Raw genomic sequence first — 26,089 nt, forward strand, 5'->3', positions numbered from 1 at the left:
AAGGTTCCATTGTCATTAAACTTTGCCATCCTAGTGTTCCCCATCGATTTCACTCTAATTTTTATTATTTTTTTTAACAAAATCACTCTTTGGGCCATCCAATTCCTAAACCACACCAACAATGTAATGAATTGTTAGACTTTGGACATTTTATGAATCAATATTATTAGAATTATGGGTGAGCGGCCAGGGTAGGAGTTAAGACCAGTTGATGATGTGAACATGTTAACAAATGGCACATGCTTGTTGGGACATAGAACGTAAGATTGCAGCCCCCTGTACAGCAGTTTTTGTTTAAAAGGAATCCATTTTATATTAAGCTTTCTTGGCCTAACTAGTGGCCTTAATCATAGAGAATTATGCTTGCTAATTTATTGTTTAGTAAGGTGGCATCCAAGCACCTGCAGCCCAATTAAAATTTGTTCCCACAAGGATAACCAAATTAGAACTCAAAAGAAGAAGAAGAAGTAGTTTGATAGCTACGGAGATTTGTCATTAATTTTGATTAACTCACTGATCATCTATTAATCAATTAGAAGATGAGAATAGAAAGCTTGCAAAGGTGACATGTGGAATCTCACATCATATGTGCTATGCACACGAGGCCTGTGAAAGTGACCAAATGCAGTGTCACCAGGCAGAAGTGGTGGGTTGGGGTAAGCTTTGTCTGGACGCCAAGACTTTGCATAAAAAAACATGGGTTCTAGCATTTAGTGCCATCCATGTCCTTTCTTTTCTTACTTTTTGGCTTGTTGAGAATCCATTTGGTTTAATCATCAGGTATTTTCACGCCAGTTTTCAGGCATTGAAATAAAATCCTGATCTGGTCAGGTTTTCTTCCATATCTGCACTAAAAATTTGTGTTTCGTTGTTTTTTATTGGATTCAAACCAAGATAGCAGACAGACCTCCAGGGATAAAGAGTTCACCGACGCTGATCATAGCTGCTCATGCCACCGTGTTCCTCTTTATTTTATTTTCTTGTGTTCTGGGATAGAAAAAACAAGATAGTTGTAACATTCTATACATGTCTCATTTGCATTTCTTGTTTTGAAAAGATAAGAATTTACTTCAAAGTTATCCTATAAATATTTATTTTTGTGTCTCCGTCTTTCTATGCATTCTTTATCTATCTTATTTATTCTTATACACTAACCAAACACAACTTGATAACTTGGCAACCTTTCACTCTCTGTATTCTTGAATCTGCTCCAATAACCAATCAACTATAATGAAAAATTTTCAGAAAGTGCTATACGTGCACATGCACATAAACGAAGAAAAACTTCTATCTTAGAGGCAAAAATCGATATAGAAAATTGAAATGTGAAATAAATAAAAAGGGTATCTATTGCAAGGGTGGTGGTTATGTTTCACATAAACAAAATCTACAAACATGTTGTGCCTAGAGAAACAATGAACTGCCTATTCATTTACATTTTTGGCACCTGCTGTCAAAACCTATATCTGTTAGATCTAACTATTTCTTCCCAAACATTTCATTTCTTTCTAGGACTTCAAAAAGGAGGGCTATGCATCAGCAGGCTACAGTTACATTTACACGTTACAGTTTATTGTACATAGGAGCAACAACGCAGGGGGCAGGTCATTGTTGCTTGTGTCTTATACCTGTGACCGACCAGGCTGTGAAGAGAGCTCTTTATCAGCAAAATGAAGCAGTCTTCTGAGTCTTAAAACCATGTCACAATGAAATGGAAGTGCGGTTCGTCGCTCCAAATATGCTGGGCTCACAGTCATCCATGATAGGGCTTGAAGTTCTGCTGCGACACTCTCAAGAATTACCTGGGTCCTGATTTCAAAATCTTTACCATCTACACCTAAAGTCCGTCCCCCCTGCTTCATAATCCTTCGAAACATTTTATCTTGGGTCATATTATTGCCTCCATAATAATCAATGAGACTCACAGAAAGAACAGAAGGCCATTCTTCTCTTGAATTGCTCTTATAATCTCTCCTCACGGAAGGTACAGCCTTTGAAACCACGAAACCAGTGGAGAGCGGAATTGCAGATCCCTTACTATGAAGGAGATGTGCAAGTGGTGGGGATTCAGCAGTGAGGCATGTGGGGTGCTGCAGGGGTGTTGACGGAAGGAAGCGCATGCTGGGTGATGGAATTAAAATGTAAGATGCTGATGTTGAACCGAGAGACTTTACAGGAGTGATACCTTCCAGATAGATTGACGTGCCAACACCACTGCCACTTCCTCCTACACAACTTTTGCTATTAGAACTCAAGGCAATAAAGTTATGAACTCCAACCCTAATTAGTGGAGGAAACGATGTTCCAAGAAATCTCAACATAAACCTGATTACATGGATATGATCTTATGTGCCAAAATATTTCGAACTCCTCTAAACAGGCCACACCAAAACTATTTCACATGTTCCTAAAGGTTACAAAGTATGCTTGCTTGTGTTAATTGTACATGCATGTCCAGGAAAGGAAAACCATGCCCAATGATTGAGCAAAGTGGCAACATAACGTGTGCTTTTAATATGTTTATTGTTGTGTATCTTCATCACCACACCAACATAACAATATTGTCTAAAGTCATATGAAAGATTTCCCAAAAGGATACCAAGTCTATGCCAAGGTTACAGTCCATCTACATCCAAGAAAATGAGACTGGTGGTAAAACGTAGCTACTGTGGCATCACCACAGAAAACCAGGTGCAGCAAACAATAGATGAAGAATGTGACCTTTCTTTGACAAGAGTATCAAATGTTTTTAATATGAATGCACTGAGGGGAAATAAAGAATGAGAGTGGAGGAGAGAACATCAACTTACCAGGAGATGGTGTATCAGCCTGAAGCAACAGATGTAAAGAATGGTCAATTGAAATTGTAACAAAACTGATGCTCAGCATCCACTGAAGCATCCCCCTTGAGTTGTCAACTGCTGCGTGCCCACCGATAAGCTGTTTTCTTGAAGAAGTTTGCCCCAAACCACCCTTCATATAGCCAGATGCTTTTGAGTGAGGGCTATACAACGGACTAGGTGAGGAAGGCAAGGTTCTTTCTTGAATTAAACCCATCTCCTGTTGCTGCAAGGAAGCACCATTAGCGCCTGCAGCCATCCCATCAGGCATTGATCGCCGTAGTTGCAGTGGCCATTTCTTCACCTCAGAACCCCCTACTGAATAAATGGCTTTCTGCCACTCTGTTTAATCACACGGTAGAAGAGAAATAACAAAGTTAATGCCAAAAGAATAGAACAAAAATAGAGGTCAAAAGTCATAATCACCACCAAAAATCCTTCAATCAACAGGCTAAATGGGTAATAGTTGCAGGCAACTGATAAATTACTGGCAACTTAGCAAAAGGTTCCAAACACACTAAACCATATAAAGGCACCCCAAGACTGCAGCAAAACTTCCGTTACTGGTAATTGGTAAGAGAATCACAATGGAAGACATCTTCTTTTATTTAAACTGAATTCATAAACCATTTACTTGTTGCACATAAACAATAAAATAGTTGTGAAGCAGCCAATCTAAATGACAGCAGACAGGAAAACCTTAGATGACAAGGCAATTGATTGTAACATCAAACAGAGAATAATGGAGGACTTTCATGAAAGAAACTTATATACCTATGTACTCAAGCTCAAAGAAGTTTCCAATTCGAGTAATCACAAAATCTCTAGGCTTTACACCACCAGTGTCAGGAGAGGAGCAAGCCTGAAGTATCTGACATCCTTGCTGCAAAACTTGTACAAAAAGGCATTGCAAACCTTTTGTATCCTGGCGACTACTAATTCCACCAAAAGGGAATATATGGCTGTCAAGCAATTCTCCTCTTGCATCTGTCCAGATGCAAACAAGCCAACGCCAGTCCTCTGTCCATCCATAGCAGCAATGCAGGCTTGGAAGAGTCTTTTGATAACTAGATCCATAGCCATCGGGCTCAGATCCATCATGTTGTGAGCTAGATCCAGAATCCACACTCCCTGCTGAGCTTGCACTTTGCATGAAGCTTCCACCAGTATCATCAGATTGCAGTTTTGAAGATTCAGAGACCATATTACCAATAATTGTAGGTGCAACTGCATGGTCCAGAGATCCGGGCTCTGAAAGAATAAAAAGTGGTTCAAACATGTAGCGGATCTCATCTTGAAGAGAAAAATCTCCATTTCGGTTTGGATCACAGGTCAAGCCTCCAGCCCTTGCTGTTTGCCAGGAGTTATCCCAAGTGCCAGATCTCAATCTAGAATCAATGTCAGTCTCTCTTGGTAACGAATTCCACATTGCTGGAACAGAACTCATTTGTGTTAAATGAGATCTACTTGATGTTGATGGCTGAACATCATTTGAAGAGCCTTTTGAAATTCGCCGGGCCTTATTGTATACAGTGAAAGCAGTCTCCTTAAGAATGATGAGCTCATTAAGAGCTGGACTAGTGACCCTAAAAATGGCATCAACTGTCACAATTTGCAATACCAATTTAGGAATGCTAAACCCAGAAAGTACTAGAACATTTGATGCTGACGCTTCATCCACAGCTGCCAAGCTGCTTAATGCTTTGCCGACCTGAGCCAGCAACATAGACCTCCTCTCTCTATTTGCTGGGGGAATGATTGACCCAATAGAAACAGAGGATTCAATGACAGTTTGTAGAACTGCAGCAGGTTCAGGAAAGGGGCACACTACATAGATAACCTAGATACCAAGAACCATCACAGATGTATTCAGTTACACGACAATAAACTAATACAACGTTATGTGCTTGACACAAGATGCAGGCTTGGTCGCTAAAAAAAATATATCATTGCCTGCTCAAGAAACAAGAGCACAGCATAAACATTACACAGCATGAATTGAGTTCAACAGATTCTGGAATTCAAAACTAGCAGATAGCAACAACAAATCCATCCAGATTACCCGAAAGCACATAAAGAAAATGATTTTAAGAAGTTATTCCCAAATATAACAGAGTTCACAAGTAAAATCAAAATCAAAAGATACTGATATCATCCATTAAACATGGAGAACATGTCATTAATAGTGGTGGATAAAAGTGAAAGAATTGAAAGAAAAAAACGCCACACTACTAATGCCATTTTGGGATACAAGAAGCAAACCAGTTGGAGAAAAAAACTCAACCTACGTTCTTCATTTAAGGAAAATAGAACTCGCTACTTACCATACAAGGGCTGCTATTGCCTTCTTTTGGGTTTGTTGATAAGGATGGACCAATTTTCAAAGCCTTGACAGCCTTCGAAAGAGACTTAAGATAGCTTGCCAGGTCCCAACCATTGGAGAGCGAGAGAAAATAATCGCTTATCGATCCCACAAGGGAAGCATTACTGCTTTCTATCTTCATTGACTGAGGGCAATCAAGTAGTACAAAACCAGAAGACAAAGATTTCCCTGCATCCATCTCCATTTGGTTTCCCAAACTCTGAGGTGAATGAGTTCCCAGTTTGCACGTTTCATAGACTGAAGGATAAAAAAGCATTCATAAGACTGAACCAATTTACATAATGACATGGAGCCATTGAACTCAAATAGATTACTCAAACAGCACATGCATGCGAAAAACACATGATTGCACACATTGATTAGCCTAGGAAAATTTCATGAAGAATGCGATTTACAAATTAAAAATAGAAACATGAGCGAAATGAATAAGTCAATAACAGAGGCTTTTTCCCCTCAGGGCTAGGAATTCTTAAACAAAAGAAAAATCACTTCCCTAAAAGACTGGGATCACAGAATTTTATCCAGCACAATACTCATCTGGTTGTTAGCAAATCTTGAACAAAACCTAGAAATTACTTTTTTCCTCCAAGAGAAAAGTATGTAGGATCCTTTCCCTAAAATTGGAATGGCTGGGTAAATTTTTTGAACATGACCACAGTTTTATAGACACATTACCAGGGCAAGAATATAAAATCACACTCACCAGTTCCAAGTTGTTGGAAAAAATCTGCAGCTGCAGAAGTAAGGGGATCAATGTCTGGACATACAACACAATAAGTTATCTGCAAAAGTTAACGAACAATAAAGCTTCAGTATCATAAAAAATGGACACAACAAAAAATCTCCTCAAGAAACAAACAAAACGGGGATGCAAAACAGACAGCAAGAGTATCCAAAGAAGGCACTGGTTTCCAGGATCTTACTGGTTTTGGTGAAGCATATGGTTCAAAAGGAGCCTTTTCCCAGAGTTGTAAAGAGCTTGCCGATGTCTTAAGCCAATCATCCTGGTACCTATTTCACAAACAATTCATTTGCACATTTCATACACAATGATACCAAATAATAAAGGTAACGGAAAAACTGAAATTATAGAGTTATCAAATAATGGGGGTAAAGCTTGGTCTACTTGAGTTATCTACACAAAAAGAGCAAGTAACATTATGTCTGGAAGTCTCTGAAGTTATAAATGGCAATGAGATCTGCAGGATATCCTCTTAAAAACTCTGTATAAAGTGTTACAAACATTGCAACAAATTCTCTGATTTGTTTGATACACAGATTCATAGACCAACCAGCCAGAGAAAAACAACATGCAATTTGATGAACTCAAAAAGTTTTGAGATCCACATATTCTTTCCTAGATCTGATTTTTGAATAAAGTGCATTCTTTAGATGTCTTATGCATTTTCTTAGCAATCAGCTTTGCATTCACCACAAAAGAGAAAATGCAATGCTCATCTACATAAGTTAAATTTCTTTCTTAATTTATCAACTGTTGACATGAAAACAAAACCAATTATGATACATACCCAACAAGAATTGCAGGCAAAGGAAGAACAAAAACTGTTGGCTTTATCCTGGGAAGTAGCTCTGGCTCTATTTCTTGATTTGATTTCCTTTGGGATGTCTCATCCACTTTAGCTCCATCTGGTGTACTGGATGCTGCAGCAATTGAGAAACTGTAAAGTAACTGTAAATTCAAGAACCCAACATGCACCCGGATGTGCATGTGAACACAGCATTACCATACCTTTGAGGGAAGATGATCCAGCAGCTGAAGAGAGGGCTGGGCTCATTGGTTCTCCAACAGACAGTGTTACAGTACTTGAATCTTTGCATTCACTTAAAGTGGACTCCCCAGAGGATCCATCGCATGTGGTTGCTCCATCACCTGACTGAATGTGGCCTTTGCACCAATCAGTGACACATAAAGGACCTTCCAAATTCCCAAAAGCAGATTTTAAGGCTATTTTGATTTCAGACTGCAGCAAGGTGGTCACTGCAGAAGAATGAATCTGAGGAAGAGGAAGAGGTTCCCATCACAATACAGTAAAGATGCATAGATGCAGAATTATGTTAAGTGTTTGAATATTATCCCACAATAAATCGTACTCATGAAAAACAAATGCTTACATCAGCAGAAAGTGGGTCTACTAGTTCCACGCCAGCAATGTCCAGAAAATGACAAGAAGCCAAAGTCCCTCCACAACCTGCATGGATCATGGAAGGCCCGCAAGAAAATCCACGCCTCCAATGTTCTTGTAATGCAAGCCAACCATAAGGACCATCACCACAATCAGCATCCAGAGCCACATCAACAAAGGAAGTAGCTTGTTGGACAAGCAATGCCATGCCATCCAAAAGCTCCTGCAGTGGCTGCTGCCTTTGCCTATATGAGAGAACTCCTTCCTCGCTGAATGAATGGTGTGGCAAGGACACACTAACTTCAATATTCGATGAACTAGTATGTTTTGTTAATTTAGGAACTCCAACAGAGCGCCAAACACCTACAGGTGAACTAAGATGCCCATCTAGTACTCCACCATCCATATCCCCAGCTATTCTAACTGGTATAGATTCTTTTTTCTTCACTTCATGCCTGCCAGATATGTTGTCTGTCATGGTACTTGCATCACCATGCACCTGATTCAAACCAGTGCTTCCACTTAACCTATGCAAATTTACAGATGTAGGGTTACCAGGAGACAACAGTGTGTGTCGCATTCTACACATGGAAGCTTGAAACATAATGCATTCTACTTCAGTTGCCAGAACAGTCTTCATAGAAACTAAGAAACTTTCTGCTCCTAGTGTGCCATCACTCATTTTCCTCTGGGCAGATTTGACAGTATTTGATGAATTAGAATTCAATAATGGAGATGGCATCATCGCCTCACTTGTAGGACGGCTTTCATTAGATGTTAATGTTCTTCTATCAAGTGGTACTTTCCCACCTTCCACAAGAGTGTAATATTTCTTTGTGTCATTCCTTCCAGGACCTGTTTTCAGATTCACCTGTATGCCAGTTTTCTCATTTGATCCTTCAAAGCAAGGAGAAGATGGTGGTGTTGCACCATATGCATAATTATTTGAACTCGAATTTGAGCTCTCCACTTGGCGAGATTTTGGACAATATGGACTCCTGAAAATCGATGAGGAGAATTCACTTGTAGGGGTTTCAACTGCCCCATATTCTGGGGCAAAGGTCATCAAAGCTTCGGCTTTGATTAAATGATCAAACTCGCCTGAAGAAGATGATGGAGTGCAGTTCACTGGAATTAATGCCAGAGTACCATGTGTGTCTTCTTGGCTTTTGCTGGCACTTTCATCTATGACTACTGCAGGAGACGGATTAAAACTTTCAAAAGATGGAAAAGCTACTGGCGGAAGCATCTGATCCACAACATCCATTACCCCAATAGGACTGTTAGCAACTTCACCACAATCAGGACCAGAAAACATAAGAGCCTGCGACTCTGCTGTTCCAGGAGGCTTCACAAAACAAAGGGAAAAACTTAAAACTTAATTTTGTTTAATTATCAAAAGACTGTAAAGCAATTATAGACCTTCCAAGCTCCTAAGGGGAAACAATTGTTAAGAAACATCAACAAAACATCTAGATTCTAGTGCTATTCAGCAATTGATGAGAGTTTCTACATCAGGGTCTATCAGATGAAAGAGATGTCTTCCAGGTTCATAAAGACAAAATAATAATAATAATTATCGAGTGTCAAATATTCCCATGTCACAGAATGTTTTCCCATTGACAAATATGCAAATCTTATACATTCCTTTTCATCACATAAACAATCAAAATCTGCATGCACTAGCACAAGCATGCATACAAATGAGTATCTCCCATATTGATACTCACATATTGTGCACTGTGTTACGCTTGCAGTTGTATAGGAGATTACCTCTCCAAAAGGCAGATCATCATTCTCAAAGAAGTCCCCAAAATCACCAAATTCAGAGAGAAGAGCTTGGATATCCATGCCCGCACCTCTGTCATCGTCCCAATCCCAACGAGATCCAATCTGATCATTTGCAATTCCTGTGATAGCTGAATCATTAACTTCTACTGAACCAAAATCTTGCATGTGAACATTTTTAACCATGCCCGCTTGACCAAATGGCTCAGTCATCCCTGTTCTAGGACGCTTAGAACCCTGCATAAGAAATACCAGCAAAGTCATCAGTCTGAATCCCACAAAATGCCTAAAATGAACATATATAAAGACAGGTTCAAGCGCTGTTCCCATTCATCATCCATAAAGACAATTTTTCAGTATCCCTTAATAAATGACAACCCATTTGAACTAAGTCCAGAAAATCATGAAAAAGAAACTCATCCTACATAATAAAAATTGTAAAGCAACAGCATCAAAGGCTCGTACCTAGATCATATTGATGGGACATCTATGAATGAAATGAACATAATCACCTAGAACTTCCGGTGAGGAGTCATTAAGTGCAGTTATAGTCAACAAAAAGAAGCTGGCTTCTTTACCTTTACATTCCTTCTTTGCAGGATAAAACTCAGTCAAGAACATATATTGTACAAGAGGAGATCACATGAGAGTCAATTATAAGAGCAATCTAGCAAGCAGACCATGGAATTGCACTCAGAACCCTCAGTTCAGGTAATTTATAGTTTAGTTGTAGGGGGAAATGAGGTAACAATATCAAATGTTCACACCTAGATCATATTCAGGGGACCTTTAGGAATGGAAGTCTTTAATATTAATCAAAACAGTATAAATCATCCAGAAATCCCTGCTAGAGGCCACAGGCAACATAACAGCAGTAACATGTCTAGTCTTCCCTAGTCTCTTATCACTCTGGAACTGGTTTGACATTGGGCAGACATGCATTTAGGCAGAATCGCGGATTATTAGGATTGCTCAAGTACCATAAAGGTCCTAGACATCCCTTTAGGAAATCACAAAAGAAGAATAAGATCAAGAATCAAGGATTTTGCGATCAGAATGACTAGTAGTTTGCATCTATTAATGAAACACAACACAAGAATGAAACTACAAAATAATCCAACTCTATTTAGTACTCGCAATAAGTATAATTTTGCTGGATTGCTGTATATGTGCACGTGTGTACCAATACATTCCTGCTTACAGTATGCCTGCTGGACAGTTTCTAACATGAACCGACAATTAATCTACTTTGCTAAATTCAGCAATGTAAAGAATACACTGATCTATGTAGTGGCTCTTTCTCTACAAGAAATGATTGCCATATAGGAGTTACTAAAAAGCATTATGTTGTAAGATATTAGGCCAACAAAGTCTAGTACTTGAGGCTTCTACAAGATTTCTATATTCTAAATTGTTTATTCTATCTAGTTTATGTAACAAGAAAGTCTCGATCCCAAACTACATAGGGTCACTTTAATGGATCTTCTGGCACTATTCCTCACGATCATATACCATTCCATCTAGTGTATGCACACTTATTTTAAAAATTCAAGCCAACAAGATAAACTCAAAAAAGGTAAAAGATGCTTGTCCCTTGGATAAACTCAAAAAAAGGCAAAAGATGCTTGTCCCTTGTGAGCATGTCATTATATTTAGACTTTTGTAAACTTTAGTGTCTACAACACCATCTTCATCTTCAGCTCAAACATAGGTATCCTTGTCTACAGATAATGAATAATTCAAGGATTGTAAGAGTCAAAACTATGAATGTGGATAGAATGGAGTACCAATTTGAGGCCATCATTTTCCATCTGATCATTGGAAGATAAACCAGATTGTCTGCATGACAATGAATCAGCATCAGCCTCAAGCTCACCAGTGGTCATCTTGTAATCACTGTCACTAGAGCCGCTGCTTATGGAGCTGATGCTGCTACTATTACTATTGCTACTGCTGTTATATCCGTGCTGCATACGTACTCCATTAGATTCAATCCAAGATCCTTCCAGAAAATCTGTATCACCACCACTGAAGAAAGAAGAAAAATGCAAGAGCCAAAATGAAGATTCAAGACCAACTCTCAACGTTGATAGTTAATTATGACACTTAGCATGACCATTAAAAGATCTCATGCATAATCCCTCTGCCCCATAATTCCCGTGAGGAGTTTTCTTTTCTTTTCCAAAACTATTTATCAGTTATTGAAGCAGAGAAATTCGAAAGAAAGTACATGCAAAACTAAAAGAAATAATGAGAAGACAATATAATTTTTTAAAGATTATTCACATTGATGACAAGAACTTAAGAATACGGGTGTGCTCAGTCCATAATATGAGATAGGCGGTATCTATCCAAGTCTTGCTTGTTCTACTAAACCATATTTAACCTAATCACCTTTTTCCAAAGGGAATTTCCTTTAATGGGAATTACCATAAACATTTCCCACCACTACAGTAAGTTTAGAACAATTTCTCATTCACATTTCCAACCTCAAACAACCTTCAAACAAGCAACATGAAATTTAGTTAATGACTGTTTTGTTTATAATGGGATTTTCACTTCCCATTACTGTTTTTCACTGTTATAACGGTGTTTTCTCAGATGACAACCATAAATTACATACTGTTGGCGACTGCTAACAGTTTTAAAAAAAGTCTACCAACAGTTCAATTTCATTTCCCACCCCCCCCCCCCCCCATCATTTTCACCTAGATCAAGCATTAAACTCCAAACATTTGCTTCAAAATTCAAGATCCAACTATCTTTTTTTGAAGATTTGAGGTAAATATCTCAATAAAAGGAATGTTTTGTAGATGGATATTTTATGACATCAAGGCAAATATATTTTTTATGATATGTAACCGGTCAAAGTGTTGCTCGTGTTCATTAAGACACAATATTAAAATACTTGTGTTACTAAAAATTTGCTAAAAGTTGCTAATGATGCACAACGAAGGTGGCCAAGATAGTCATGGTGTCACCGGGACCGTGATTTGAAAGCATGGCAAACACAAGCTAAGGTGGCACATGCATGACTAAAAATACCTGAGTACATGGATAATTAGATAAAGCATGTGATGGACTAGATTTATAAGCTTACTAAAAAATTGAGATCTTTAACAGCATAATTTCTCAAGTAGTATCAGCAATTTTCATTCGAAAAGCATGAGCATAACTAACCAATGCATAAAGAATGATGAACCAGGTAGTGATGGCCCTATCCAGTTTTGCAGCCAAAATCTGCAAGTACAAAACCGATGTTAGCTTAAGCCACATATAACAATATTTATGAACAAAGAGAAATAAGCTTATTGATCATCCCAACTCTGAAACTAGAGAATAAAAAAGTATACCCAGAACCTTGAAAAGTATAACCCTCCCTCCAAACCTAGAAAATAATTAGCACAGAATTCAATTTACCTTTTCAAAGAAGACCTAGCAAAAGATTTTTGTAAGACTGGAACAACAACTGCTTCAGCAGGATAAATAAATGCTTTCTCATGAGCTGATAAGTGATCTGGCGATACCTTCTGATCACCTCTCCTTGCTGCAATAGATTCTACAATATAATTCTTGGATGAATTCTTAGTTGACTGTGAGTTTGTTTGCAATGCCTTGTCACTATCAGACCTTGGGCAACCTAGTGTAATTTCAACATAGCAATTTTGCCCCCTCAGCTGACAGCCAGGTCCTTGAGAAACATGATATGGCAGGCCAATATATCCATTTAATGTCCTAAACTTGCCAGAACTGTTGAGGAAAGCATAAGTTGGCAATGGAAAATATTAACCTGAACTCCAAAAGAAAAGGAACTGTGAACATACAGATTTCTACAAAAAACAAAAAATTACCTCAAATACACTTGCTTGACAAGATCACTTGGACAACATCCTGTCAGCGAACCACGAATTCCATGAGGAGAAGCAATCACTACAAGATGAAAACATAAAACACAAATTAGAGATCCTGATACAGAAAATACACGCATAATTGCCATTGTCACATGACAAGCAATCCAGCTATTCATAAAGAAAGTGAAAAAACAGCCCATGGAACGACCTTGCCACCACCAATGGTAGGTGGTTTGTGGGATGTGGAACATTTTACAGGTTAAGCAAATGTAGAAATGCTGGATAAACAAATGCCCAGACAAATCAGAACCATATATTTGCAAATACATGTTGCTTTCTGGAATTCAGAAAAGATATTGCCCAGTAATTAGCAAAGATATTTTTAGCTGACCATGTGGCGCAACCCCAAATACAAAGAACAAAGTTTGCTTGAATGCTGAAAATGCTAAAACCTTAGAATGGGCATCCAACGTACCAATATGCTCATGCATCAACAAACTACCTTCTCTACACTCTACAATGAAAAGTGATATCAGCTTGAGTCAGAGTCAATTGCACCTTATTTTTATTTACATTTTCTTCCAGTGATAACTTTGTCTTATAACTATCATAAATAGTCATTCAAGTTCAAACTCAGACAAAACATTTTTTCTTTTATGTTTCTCAAAACACATCCACATGTTAAGACACTCTTTTTCATAGATGTCCAGATTCTGACACCATCCAGAAGCTATGATTCAAGAATGACAAACACAACTAGATGGGGGTGTTTCTTATGTTATTATACTCGTGTTAACTTGCAAAACCCTCGGGTGTATCCCTGAAACAAGGGTAAATTCAAAGAGACTACAACATAATGCGGAAAAAATGCAGCTTAAAGCTCAAATCCTAAACAATAGAGGGAGGGGTTGTGAATTCGGTTCTGTAATCACCATGAAGAAGTCCTAATATTCTTGTAAAATATGTGATGAGATCATTCCTAACAAATCCCAACATATAACATTCACCAACCTGGAAGCCTAAAACTGGAATTTGTAGAAGAATGTTTTAACACTCTTTCCACATCACCATTTGAAAGTGCTCGGATATGCCTGAAAACAAATAAAGACAGGTTATTTAAACGCATACATTAGGGAAAGTTATTGATGCAATAATCATAACTAGAAACAAACTATGAAATTTCACCAACTTTGCAGATATTATCACGTGCACAAAGATCGTCTCTTCAGAGGCAGAAAAGATGAACTCGACTGTGGGCTGTCCTTTACTGCAAAACACCCACCAAAAAAAAAACTACTGAATACAAGCAAATTATGTTATCAAAAAGAAACATAAGTTCGACTGTGTAACACAATATTACAGCTTTTTACTTGGTCAAGAACTGGATTGAAAATGAATGACTATTAGGAAACAGAAACATCAAGGACGAAAAGAATGCAGAAGCCATAAAATCATTAAATTGTTTGATATCATGATTTTGGTGATGAAAATCGTGAACATTATAATATTATTACAAGGTAATCAAGAAATAATTATGTTCGACCTGGAAAGTCCTTCACTTTGAGATGGATGGTACTTTAAAAACACATCTCCAAACCGCATGTATGAATGCCTGGCCAATGCTCTGTAAATATCAATAATTTTAGTTAAAATAATTCAAAGAGAAAATATGATGAATGGGAAAAGTAGGATAAGTTTACCTCTCTATGTAATTCCTCAAAGATTGAGAAAGGGCTGCTGCAACCTCTTCAGAGTCCCCAGGAGCAACCCAAATTCCAGATGCAACAACTACAAAAGAAAGATACATAGGAATAAGACATAACGATTTAATTATACACCATTAGTGCAAATTCCATAAAAATGTTGTAAAAAGCGAACAACAAAGAGGGAGAAAGTACAATTGGGTAAAGAAGATAGCAGACATTCATAATCTACCAGAATCATAAAATATGAATTTCAGAAAAAAAATAATAGGAACGGCGGTAGCAGAGACTCAAAAACAAATTTTACCTCTTAATCTAGACACTGCAGCTTGAGCCTTCTCAACAACAGATGAATAACGTCCAGGAAGAAAAAGCCAGAGCTTTATTTTCTCATCTGTTAAACAGTTATGTAGTCAACATGGTCAGAACTCGAACACAGCATAACCCATGCATGATCACACGATCAAATTCATTTATTTGTTCTTCTCCTTCCTACATGGGAGTAAGGACCACGTGGTTGGTAGATGACCACAGATTGTAATTCTTACCAGGATTATGTAGACCTTGTGATGGATCCCAAGGTCCAACAAAGGAATTGGTCCAAGTGCTTAGAAATCCCTCTTTCTGCAACTGCAAATGAGCCAAAATCACGAGACATGTAGCCACATCTTTCTGCTCTACCTTCACACTGTCCAACCATAAAAAAAATCTATTGGTGATTTTTAAGCACATAACTGTGAGTACGATTCCCAATATTTTAGATGGCCTTGAGTTCAAATCACAGGCAATGATAAGGGATGCAAATGATTCTTGCCTCTTATCAGGTAAAGAGTTCAAATCAGATTCATTTGGGAGAAACTGGAACCATGATATATGATGAAGACCACCCTGTAGAAATGGTTGATAAAGTTAAAAAAAGAGAAATGGAGCAAAAGTATGATACATATTAATAAAAGACTCAAAGATGACATGCATAAAAACTAAATATTCAGTTCAAGGTGTTATATTATGGAACTCAAATTCTGTGGGAAACTTCATCAGGCATTCAGGCAGAATAAAAATCTTATATTAATAAGAACATTACATGTAAGAGAAAATGTGACCACAGCTAAAAAGGAAAGCAATAACAAAGATCGAAACCAATAAGAACAAAAAAGCCACTTTAAAATAGTTGTTAGCCAAACATGTGCCAAGATTTTCTGATATTTTACTACCATTTAGGGAAAATAAGCCTTCCATAAAAGAATCGACGCAAAGTTAAGAGCAGAAGGGAAAATGGAGAATCTATTCTCTTGCACTACTCTGTGGCATGAAGCTGTAGAATAGCTAGGTAGGGTATTTTTCATCTCCAAAAAGCATTAAGTTTGTCCCACTAACCGAGAAGAGTTGTTATTAATGCATGAAGAGGATTTTGAGAGAGTGGAGTGAAGTAAGATACTTTGGAATTGCTTGATAGGCACAAAGGTTAGCATATTTGAATGGAGTTTAATTTTGGATCTTTGAGTACCAGCGCTTACCTATAGATAAAGAGGTTTGGTTGGCATCACTTTAGCACTCCACCTCGTGCATCATTACAGGAGTATCTTTAGTGGACATGCAATTCTTGTTTTACGTTGTTAAGTTTTTTAATCTCCAAAAGGATGCCTCATTTTCCACCTTGCATCACATTTTTTTCTCTTAACAAAATCCCTCTTGATCACTAACCAGAAAAAAAATCACATCATGAAGAACATAATTCTACCTTCCTAAACCGGTCACTAAACCAGTAAAATTTAACATCCACGACAAAACCTAACACCCGTTAACCAAACACCACCACGATCTTAATAGCCAACTCCATATTTAGCAATCCTTTCATGCAAAGCAGTTTCCTTTTAAACTAAGAGAATAATACACCACGACCGACACAAATCACGTACTAAATACAATGCCACATGACTTTTCAGTTAGTTCTGTCAGAAACTTTAAATCCTCAATCTGATCATACTATACGCTTAAAAAAAAAAACAACCTACAGCAAACAATCAAAGTCGAAAGTCCAATACATACACTAACACACACAAATCTTCAATAACATCAACCCCAGCATTTCCCTAAATAAACTTAAAATTCAATCACTCATCCTATAAATTCCGAACAACCGCATCACCAACAATGTTTATACCACTATAATAACAAAGAATTCATTAGCTAACTACGACTAGACAATAAAGTATTCAATAATAAATAAATAAATAAATAGTAACAGAACTGAAGTAAAAAAGAAAAGAAAAATACATACAATTTTGAATACATTAGTCCACATCTTTTCTCTTTCTTCAACCTGTTAAAGCTCCCAAAAATTAAAAATTAAAAAGCTTTACGCTACAAAGCACGCGCGCGCGCGCATATATCTCCATGCAAGAAATCAAAGAGCAACACTTAAGCAGTGAAGTGCTTGATATCGATAGCTATAACAATTCGCACAAATCGACGCCGTTTAGTGAAATTTGAAAAGGAAAAACCCTAATTGACAGATTCGGAAGAAAGAAACGTAAGGGAGTTTGACTTGTCTACGTAAATCACCAAACAGAAAATAAAAAAGAGGAATGAGAGATAGAGAGATTTGGTTGACTTACCCTGTAAGGAAGAAGAAGAAGAAGAAGGAAGAAGAAGCTGAAGCTGAAGCTGACGAGATAATTAATTAATAATAATAAATCAGTAAATAAATAAAAATTGAAGCTTTTATGGAAGTTTTTGAAGAGGTTGGATTCCTTTCCAGGCCCAGCCAAAGCCAGCAAGCCAGGTGTGTACTCTCTGGGTGAAACCACTGTTGGGACTATCTCACGAGGAGATGCTGACTATGTTTTCTTATGACGGTTTTCAGGGACTAAATACACACCAGTCCTACAATTATCATTAATGTCTCAATCGAGTTAACTTACTATCAATTCTTGCAATTTAGGCATTATCATTTATCAATGATTAAGTACTTCACCATTGCCTTGCCTGTTGCATCAGGGTCCTTGCCCTTCCACTTTTATTTGTCGATTACTTTTCCATACATCAAGTTATAATATTTTTTTATTTAGGACCAAAATGAAACTTGGGTAATACATTAAGGATTGCTTACTTGGGATTTCACATTTTTTTCTTTTGTCTTCCTGGCATCAATCAAAGTCCATCATCAGCTTTCAGTTTCGAAAAACAAACACAAGTATCTAGAGAGCTTAAAAGATCAGAGAAAAACAAAAAAGATGCGAGCTTTACTGCAACTTAGCAAGAGACTCTCTCGCACTCTTGTCTTCTCTTCCTCCTACTCCTCTCTTACTTCTTCTAGAACTTTCGCTACACTCACTCTATTATCACCTGACTGCCACGGTGCTGCCATCACCACCAACGGCAATGTTTACGCCAGGCCTTGGTTCGCAATCCAACACCGCGGCGTTAAAGTCAATGCTATTCATGTAAAGCTTCAGTCTTTTTATATTTAAATTGAAATTATTAGTGATTTTATGAGATAATATAATAAAAATAAAAACTTGATTTTGTATTGCAGTTAAGACCTGGAAATGTAATTGAAAAATCAGGTAAGTTTTGAGGTTTTTATATGAATTTGGTTTTTTTTTTTTTTTTTGGATTGTTGTTTTTGGGTGTGACTTGCTAAAGGTTTTGCCTTTGTTACTGTAAATCTGGTGAATACATATCAGGAAGAATTTTCGAGGTAATTGAATTTTAATATGTTTATTATAATGGATTATTGTGTGATTTGAATTGGAGTTTATGATAATGGAAGTTGATTAATGTAGGTGGTGGATGCGGAGCATAAACAGCGAGGAAGAGGAGGAGCGATTTTGACGGTGTTATTATTGTTTTTTTTTATCAATTTTTAACCCCAATTATCATAAATTTTTTCATTGTTTGATAATGTGCGAAGTGACTGTAAATAGTGAGTGCTGCTTTTGAAGTATCTGCTTTTTGGATTGTTTTAGGGTTTAGTAAAGGTGGTATTTTGTCGGATTCACGCTATAGCATGGAGTTGAGTTTGAACTTTTGGTTCATGGATTTAATGGGTTTATTTGACAGCTAAAACCTTTAAATGTTCTATATTTGATGTTTACTATGTGTTTAAATTTGTTGACGGGAATTTAAACATTGTTTAGTTTTATTTGCATGCTATTGTGATCACCCTTGCAGTGATAAGATACATTTCTATGTTAGTTATGCCAGCAAATTGTTGCTTATTTTTGGTCTATCTGACTTACGGAGTGGCTGGCTTCGTTGGTGATTATTCTTTTGCACCTAGCGACTTTATTGTTAAATAACTAATTGTCATTTGAATTTATTTTGCTCATATTTGTGAATGTGAAATAATTGGATTGCAAATAAAAGCATTGTCATTCTCTGACATGGCTGACCTTATCTTGGTTGAATTGTCTGAATCAATTGCATTTGTTTTTTATTTGCTATTTTTGCCATAGTTGGAGCTTCGAGATGTTGACAGTGGAAACAAGCAAACCTTTCGCTTTGGTGCAGAGGAGGCTGTTGAAAGTATGTTTATCAACTTTAAATTCTTGATCCCTATGTTGTTAGATGATGCATTTTTGTACATATTGAAATATAAGGCATTGACATCCACTCTTTTATGTAATCAAAATCTTGGTCGTTTTGGATGGCAAATTTCTTTTTTTTTTCCCTTCCTACCTAAATTGCTAGTAGCGGGTTGGTGCTCTATATCAGGCATTGTTTGCTTCAGCTATTTTAGGGGTTGCAAGTTCAGAAATTAATGTTTAACACCCTAGAACAGTGATGACAGTTGAAATAACCTCATGGATATTCTGGGAAAAGTATCAGTTTTGAATGAAACTTGAACACGTAGACTTGGTGTTTTCTCATTTGTATTTCATAACTGTATGACACGTCAATTTATTCATCAAATGTATTGTTAATGTAGGCTATTTTTTTTTTTCTGTAAGCATAAAATCATATGGAATCATTTTATTTTGAAAGGTCAAAAGTTTATTCAACAGTTTTCCATTTCAAGGTGTTATTCATATATTGAAATCTAGATTAATCCTATTTAACTTGCTTTAGGGGTTTTTGTTGAGGAGAGGTCTTTCACATGTTTGTACACAGAACATGAATCAGTATATCTAATGGAGTAAGTAATATCATCACTTCTCCCTGCTCCCAAGACAGGTCATTCCTTTCTTTTGAAATATCTTTTGTTTTAGTCACGGATATGTATCTATTATAAATTTCAAAATGATGTCTGTTTTTATAATGTTAGCCTTGAGAAATTTGAGCAACTCGAAGTGCCGCTGATCTTGTTTGGCCAAGCTGCTGCATATCTAAAAGGTTGGTAAAATTCCAAATTTGATATTTCAAAAAGCATCCTGCCTTTTTTAAGATTTCCACTGTTGTTATCTGCGCAGATCTTCTATGATTTTCCGTACTTTCGCATGCACTTTGTCTAAGGTTTTGAGGGACTTTCTGCTTCCTGTAACTCTTAAAGATGATGTTTATGGATGCCGTTAATTGTCATTTCTGCTTCATTCTTTTAATGTTGCTCCTATGGGAAAATCTTGCCTTTTCTTAATTGCACTGCTCATCATCAACTGCTGCAATTAATAATCTACTTGACTATTAAGGAATTGCATGGTGAACTTTCTTTCTAACTATTACAAAATTTCATGATGAACAGAGGAAATGAAAGTTAAAATGCAGTTATTTGATGGAAGACCTTTGTCTGGATCAATTCCAAAACAAGTAACATGTGTTATTAAGGAGACACAAGATCATGCAGCTACACCTCGGTTTGCTCCACAACTTGCCAGATACTCATTTGTGTGTTCTCATAAGTTCTTGTCATGTGCCTGATCTTACTTGTGTGGCTTTTACATGCTTTTGATTGCCATCTTACATGTTTGAATTTTTTATTATTGATTTGTTCCCACTACAATGAAGTATACTTGCTTCAAATATAGTAAGGCAAAATGCATGAACTAATTTACCATTTGGGGATATCTTTCATGAAGCAGATAGATAATTCTGGCCAAATGACACATTTCATGGTGGATAACAATTATAAAACCATGCTCTTCCTTTTCTTCAGTCTGTAGTTTGGTCATCATTTTGGTTTAAGTTACTCACAAATAGGCCCGGATCTATTCATGTAGTGGTTTTTACAAGTTGTAATTGGCAATATATTTTAGTGATTAGTGATGCTGTTTATAATGGTAATGAGGTACTTATCCCACATAAATGTAGCCTGCCAATTGGGTAGTCACTAGCACTATAGATTGTATGAATTAATTTGGCATTTCAGCTTTCTGCGGTCCATGTGTTTTCCATGATCAGTTTTCTCCCCATCTTATATCTCTTCATAATTAATTATGACTGCACACCAGAATTCAATTAAAAAATAATTTATGTGATTGATAACTGAACTTCATATTCATGTATTATGTTTCATAAAAAGCTTTTCACCTACTTGATTATTTGTATGCTTGTCACTGTAAACTCTGTTGTCAACACTTCCCCCTTTGACGTAGGTACAAAAAGGCTGTGCTGGACAATGGTCTCATTATTCAAGTAAGACTTTTTTTTTCCTGGTTCAAGTTATTGTAAACTAATTCCGTACTATGAGCAAGTAGAAAACTGCAATTAAGGGTTAGGGTGTATCTAAACAGATAGCGGTTTAGGTGCAAACATTTATCGAGTAAAATGGACGCTTAAGGCTATAAAATTTTGAATTAATGTAGCCATTCGGATAGAAGTGCTTGCTTGTTAATTGATTTAACATTTACTTTTTCCTGGAAGTAAATAATTGTATTTTGGATTATCAAAAAGGAAAATGTACTTTGGATTTATTTTGAAGTTTAAGGGTGCACTGGCTCTCGTGTATGTCTTGAGTCTTTGAATACACTCAAGTGTCGATTCTTAAACAGCCACAATAGGTTTGGTACGAACTTTTAAAAGCTTCATTATTATCTTATCTATCTTCTGAAACACCAGGTGCCTACATACATTGAGACTGGAGAAGCAGTTGTTGTCAATACTGAAGATGGCTCGTTTGTTACCAGGTAAATTAGATTACATCTCTTTCAAATTTGGGAATTGCTAGTTCTGGTCTTTGTTTCTTTTAATTACTTGGCATGTCTAAGGCCTTTTAAGTTTTCTCATTTCTTTTACACACACCCAATAATAATGTACAGATAAACATGCTTGCCCTTTCCTATTTTGGCTGGCCCTGCTTGCTTAAATACTTAGAAACGATTTGTAAAAGATTGTTATTAGTATCATTTTGTTGCTTTGTTGATTTATTTTGTTCTTTTACTCAGGGCCAACAAATAACCTTAGCCCACGGCTACTTTCCGGAGGAGAAAATTGAAAATACAAAATCTTTTTTTTCGCATTGGAGCCAGGCACTGCAGCTTACTGCATACCGTTCTGCTTGGTTCTTTTCTATCAATGCATGCTTTTTTTGGTACTTTTCACTAGATCTTAAAGTACGAGGGTCTCTTTAGAAATTATGAGGCATATGGTATTCTTTTCAACTTCTTTCCTAAACAAGAGGATATGTTTTGCATGCAGAATTGGAAAATGTAGGACTAGCTTTTAGAGCCGTCGAAACCTACCATCAGTCTAGAAATTTTGTCAACAAGAGGACTTCAACATTGTATTGAAGCATTTTCCTTTTAATGTCAGACCTAATCTCCAAAATTCTTGAACAGATTACTATTTTCTTATTAACTGGTTGTTTTATAGTAAAATGACTAAAATAATCCAAATGCTGCACAATTGCTGCTAGATCCAAGGCTAAATTTGATGTTATTCCGTTATAAATGAAAAGAAATTGTTGAAGCAGACGTGAAATAGTGTGATTGCCATCATGATGTGTTGTGGAAAAGTAAGTGAAGTACTGATGTATAGAAATCAAAACAAAAACTGATGTCACCCTGCTAACAACAGCCTTGAATATTTCTTGGATGGATACCAAGCAATTGGAGTGCTTCGCTACGAATTCTTGCTATATTCTGCATGCTGAACGTGGAAGTGAGATTTTGACCTGTGTACAGCAAGAGAAAGCCAGACTTTGTAAGTACGGTGGCTGTTAGAGGATTGACAGGTGGCTTCACTTGCTCCCACCACCAGGAAACACCCGATGATGAAGCAATATTTATAGCACGGTGCTTCTCCTCCTCTTCTTAGTTATAAAACCTGGCTATCCAATGATTGCATCAACCCCACCAGAACAATCACTTGGCAGAGACTGATCATTCTTCAGGCTACCTTCCATCTTACTCAACTATATAGCCAGCCTCCTCAAGAAAACCTCAACGATGACCGGGTTTATATATATATATAAACGAATAAAAGTTCGAGAAGTCAATTTCTTAGTAAGGTTGCTTTTATGTATGAAGTAGGGAGGTACTGTGTTGTGATGCATACACACTTCAATCTTCATGTTTGAGTCCTGATGGGAGGGCAAGAATGGCGTGTCTGGGTTTTGGTATAATCATGGTCCCATGCAAATTGAAATGGGTTGGTTGGTGACTCCCAAGTTTCTTCTCCATTTCTTTTTCGTCATGTAGATTTTCGTTTCTGGTTTTTCCATAAGATTTTAGAGCATGGTAATTTTGAATGTATGCTGCCACATCCTAGTGCAAGCTCAGTTCATTGATTGCAATTTGTTACCCTTCTAGCTTATTTCTTTTTAATCTGCAAGAAACTTTACCTGCCCTCTACCATTACCAATCTGTGTAGCTTCTGCTAACATAAAGTGGTTAAGTAGCTTGTTTACCTTGAGTGTATGTAATTTATATTTGCATAAAATTATATCAGTACTCGAGGCCAAGGAAACATTACTTAAAGGACTCAAATTGTTGCTGCTGCAAGGTAGCATTTGTTATTGTCTCGAGATATATATATATATATATATATATAAAAAAAAACAGAAATAATAGATATAGAAATCTGTTTTATATTTTTTTTTCTAACCACACATGTTTTTAATTTTTATGTATATATTATTTTTATCGCTGGACACTAACCAAACAAACATGAATACACGCTTTGTTTTCATTTTCATGTACTAACAACACAAAACTAACCTTAAAGCAAGCCTTGATTCTTAGAAAAAAAACAAAAATAAAATTTCACTTCCATCCAAGATGTAAGCTTTCATCTATATATAAAGCTTTATTGCGCCGCTAAAGCAAGGCACAAAAGCTGCCATGCCCGTAAGCTTTGACTGGTCATTTAACAAGGCAACAAGACGAAATGTAAAATAGTAGGACAGGACAGTCATGTTGGTATATGAAGTCAATGTGATTTTTGAGGAATAAAAAAGAGAAAAAGAAGTAGTTTCCACAGGTGAAACTCTCGGCTTTCAAACCTCTAATCTTTTGTATTTCTTGAGATAAAGGGATTCTTTAATTAAATTTTTTTGGAAGGCAGCTAAATTGTTGAGAATATGATAATGATCGGTTGCACTAGTTCTTAGCTTTTATTCTATAGTTGAATTTATTTTTAATTTTTTAAATATTGTGGATGGTAAATAACTTATTTGAAGCTATCAATTAAACACTTAAACCAATATCTTATTAGCTTTTATTATATGTGACCAAAATATATACTTATCAATCACAAATCTATAGCCTGTTGGGGAATTCCGGCTCCCCCGTGCGCGGACCGGGGGTGTACTGATAGTTGCTCAACGGAGGGTTAAGCACACTGACACAATATTTTACGTGGTTCGACAAATCGTCTATATCCACGGGAGAGAGTCATTGTATTAGAGATAGAGAAAGGGTTATAATAAATACTTGAAGGAGGAGGATCACTCAACTCCCAGCTCACACACTCTGCTGTATATGGCAGCAGGGCTGCTGCCCATGGCAGCAGCTCCTCTTTCTCTCTTCTTCTCGTCACTTCACTCTCACACACTCTCACTTTGCTCTCAAATAATTATGCCTCTTTTATAGGCATTTCATGGTCAACATGGAAGGGCCAATAATGCCTTAAAGCATGTCACCATTTGTGGCATTAATGGAGCAACCACTTGCTTAGTGGTGGGGTATTGCCACTAATGGCAATATCCTAACAATCACCCCCTTTGCCATTTATGTGGGCAATTGTCCTCTTACTTCTTCAGCACAAGCTTGCATTCTGCAGGTCTTCCAAGCTTACCATTCTAAGAGCGTCTTCAACACAACATTCCTTCGAGCGTATCAACCATGCTCGGTCCGGAATGATTTTTCAAGCCTTACACCAAGGCTTACAACACCCCCTCAAACAGAATATTCCCAAGTGCGACAGTCATTGAGTATTTTAATGTGATCACAAGCTCACCACTCTTCCAAGAGTCTACTCATCCAGGAGTTGCGCCTGCCCTCTGTTCCACCCTAGGAACCACGCCTTACTTCTTCGTGAGTCTCTCGCTCTTAGTCGTAAAAGTCCAGGTAGCTCTCCACCTTTAATCATTGGGGGCAGCCCATTAAAGGTTGATCCATATCTATCTTCATACTCTGAGTATTACAATGTCATTACCGAGCTCACCACCTTGACAAGAGTCAACTCGTTCTCGAAACCTGCGCATGCCCTTCTGCTTCTTCATAGCAGCCGCGTCTTAATGCTCCACAAGTCACACACTTATTGTCCAAGGCAAATGTCTTCTAGCTCATTGATCTTTAGCATGGGGGCAATATCCATGAAAGTCAATCCTGCATTTGTCTTCATACTCATCATAGCCACTTCATTGGCTATACACATGTCCACTCATATCTAGCCATTACATTGGCTCTGGGGCGTTCTGAACTGGGCTCATATCGTGGCCCACACACCTTCTCCTCAGGTGTCTCCGCTTGTCATCATGCGGCGGTCTGAAATGGGGCTCCTATCGCGGCCTTCACACCTTCTCTAAAGTGTCTTCGCCCGTTGTCATGGGGCGGTCTGATCCGGGCTCCTATCATGGCCCTCACACACCTTCCATCTAAGGTGTCTTCACCTTTCATAGGTGGCCGCATCCTCCTTCAGCTGAGATGCTTCAAAGTGGCTCCAAAAGTCTCTACCACCATGTGCACTTATGGGAGAGATTACTGCCACTGACTACATAGAAAGAGAAAGTTGCGGTATACTCCTCGCAATCCTCCACCTCAATTTCTATGTTTGGAGCTTCTGTGCCTTTCTGCTTGACAGCTCCACCTACACCAACTCTCTTTGGTGTCTTCGCCTTTCATCATAGGCGGTTGCCTTTTATCACAGGCGTTTGCACCCCCTCAATTAGGTGCCTCTGCAACAGCTCTCTTTCCTTCCTTGCATGCGTTGGAAAGGTCTTCGCCTGTTGTCTTCATCAAGAGCATAAGAGACTTCTTGTTGTACAAACTTTAACAGTCTC

At 37.4% G+C, this 26,089-nt stretch overlaps 2 protein-coding genes across 4 annotated transcripts; one reads left to right on the plus strand and one right to left on the minus strand.

Annotated features, from left to right (window-relative positions):
• Positions 1–1,311: 1,311 nt before the first annotated feature.
• Positions 1,312–17,541, minus strand: LOC18094284 (mediator of RNA polymerase II transcription subunit 13). The gene is made up of 23 exons (XM_006368474.3): positions 17,328–17,541; positions 16,991–17,032; positions 15,524–15,597; positions 15,258–15,397; positions 15,017–15,103; positions 14,707–14,794; positions 14,550–14,630; positions 14,196–14,273; positions 14,018–14,097; positions 13,007–13,085; positions 12,576–12,905; positions 12,336–12,395; positions 10,943–11,183; positions 9,141–9,392; positions 7,357–8,715; positions 6,974–7,238; positions 6,753–6,885; positions 6,147–6,234; positions 5,927–6,005; positions 5,165–5,460; positions 3,615–4,680; positions 2,811–3,182; positions 1,312–2,227 (listed from the first exon to the last, which is right to left on the minus strand). Exons 2-23 carry the CDS (start codon positions 17,012–17,014, stop codon positions 1,623–1,625), a joined length of 5,877 nt encoding a protein of 1,958 aa, XP_006368536.3. The 5' UTR covers positions 17,015–17,032; positions 17,328–17,541; the 3' UTR covers positions 1,312–1,622.
• A 311-nt stretch (positions 17,542–17,852) lies between these two features.
• LOC7457694 (uncharacterized) lies at positions 17,853–22,423 on the plus strand. 3 transcript variants are annotated; one of them, XR_008060321.1, is made up of 11 exons: positions 17,854–18,155; positions 18,248–18,278; positions 18,399–18,412; positions 18,498–18,548; positions 19,170–19,239; positions 19,783–19,849; positions 19,979–20,046; positions 20,393–20,535; positions 21,243–21,282; positions 21,706–21,773; positions 22,032–22,423. XR_008060321.1 is itself a non-coding variant. In XM_024586088.2 (11 exons), exons 1-11 carry the CDS (start codon positions 17,946–17,948, stop codon positions 22,042–22,044), a joined length of 744 nt encoding a protein of 247 aa, XP_024441856.1. In that variant the 5' UTR covers positions 17,856–17,945; the 3' UTR covers positions 22,045–22,423. The 3 variants fall into 3 exon arrangements, 2 of the variants coding, with proteins under 2 accessions (XP_052312331.1, XP_024441856.1); XM_024586088.2 differs by having other exon boundaries at positions 17,856–18,155; positions 20,393–20,504; XM_052456371.1 differs by lacking the exon at positions 20,393–20,535 and having other exon boundaries at positions 17,853–18,155.
• The last annotated feature ends 3,666 nt before the right edge of the window (positions 22,424–26,089 follow it).

This window comes from Populus trichocarpa, chromosome 1, assembly GCF_000002775.5.
Source record: "Populus trichocarpa isolate Nisqually-1 chromosome 1, P.trichocarpa_v4.1, whole genome shotgun sequence".
NCBI classification, from domain to species: Eukaryota; Viridiplantae; Streptophyta; class Magnoliopsida; order Malpighiales; family Salicaceae; genus Populus; species Populus trichocarpa.

Coding starts and splice junctions, on each gene's coding strand:
- LOC18094284 (XM_006368474.3), bottom strand. CDS start 17,014: ATGTGGACTAATGTATTCAAAATT. Junction 14,274..14,549: donor CAAAGTGAAGGACTTTCCAG/GTCGAACATAAT, acceptor GGTGTTTTGCAG/TAAAGGACAGCCCACAGTCG. Junction 12,906..13,006: donor GTCAAGCAAGTGTATTTGAG/GTAATTTTTTGT, acceptor TTTCCTCAACAG/TTCTGGCAAGTTTAGGACAT.
- LOC7457694 (XM_024586088.2), top strand. CDS start 17,946: ATGCGAGCTTTACTGCAACTTAGCAAGAGACTCTCTCGCACTCTTGTC. Junction 20,047..20,392: donor AGCTGCTGCATATCTAAAAG/GTTGGTAAAATT, acceptor CATGATGAACAG/AGGAAATGAAAGTTAAAATG. Junction 21,283..21,705: donor ACAATGGTCTCATTATTCAA/GTAAGACTTTTT, acceptor CTGAAACACCAG/GTGCCTACATACATTGAGAC.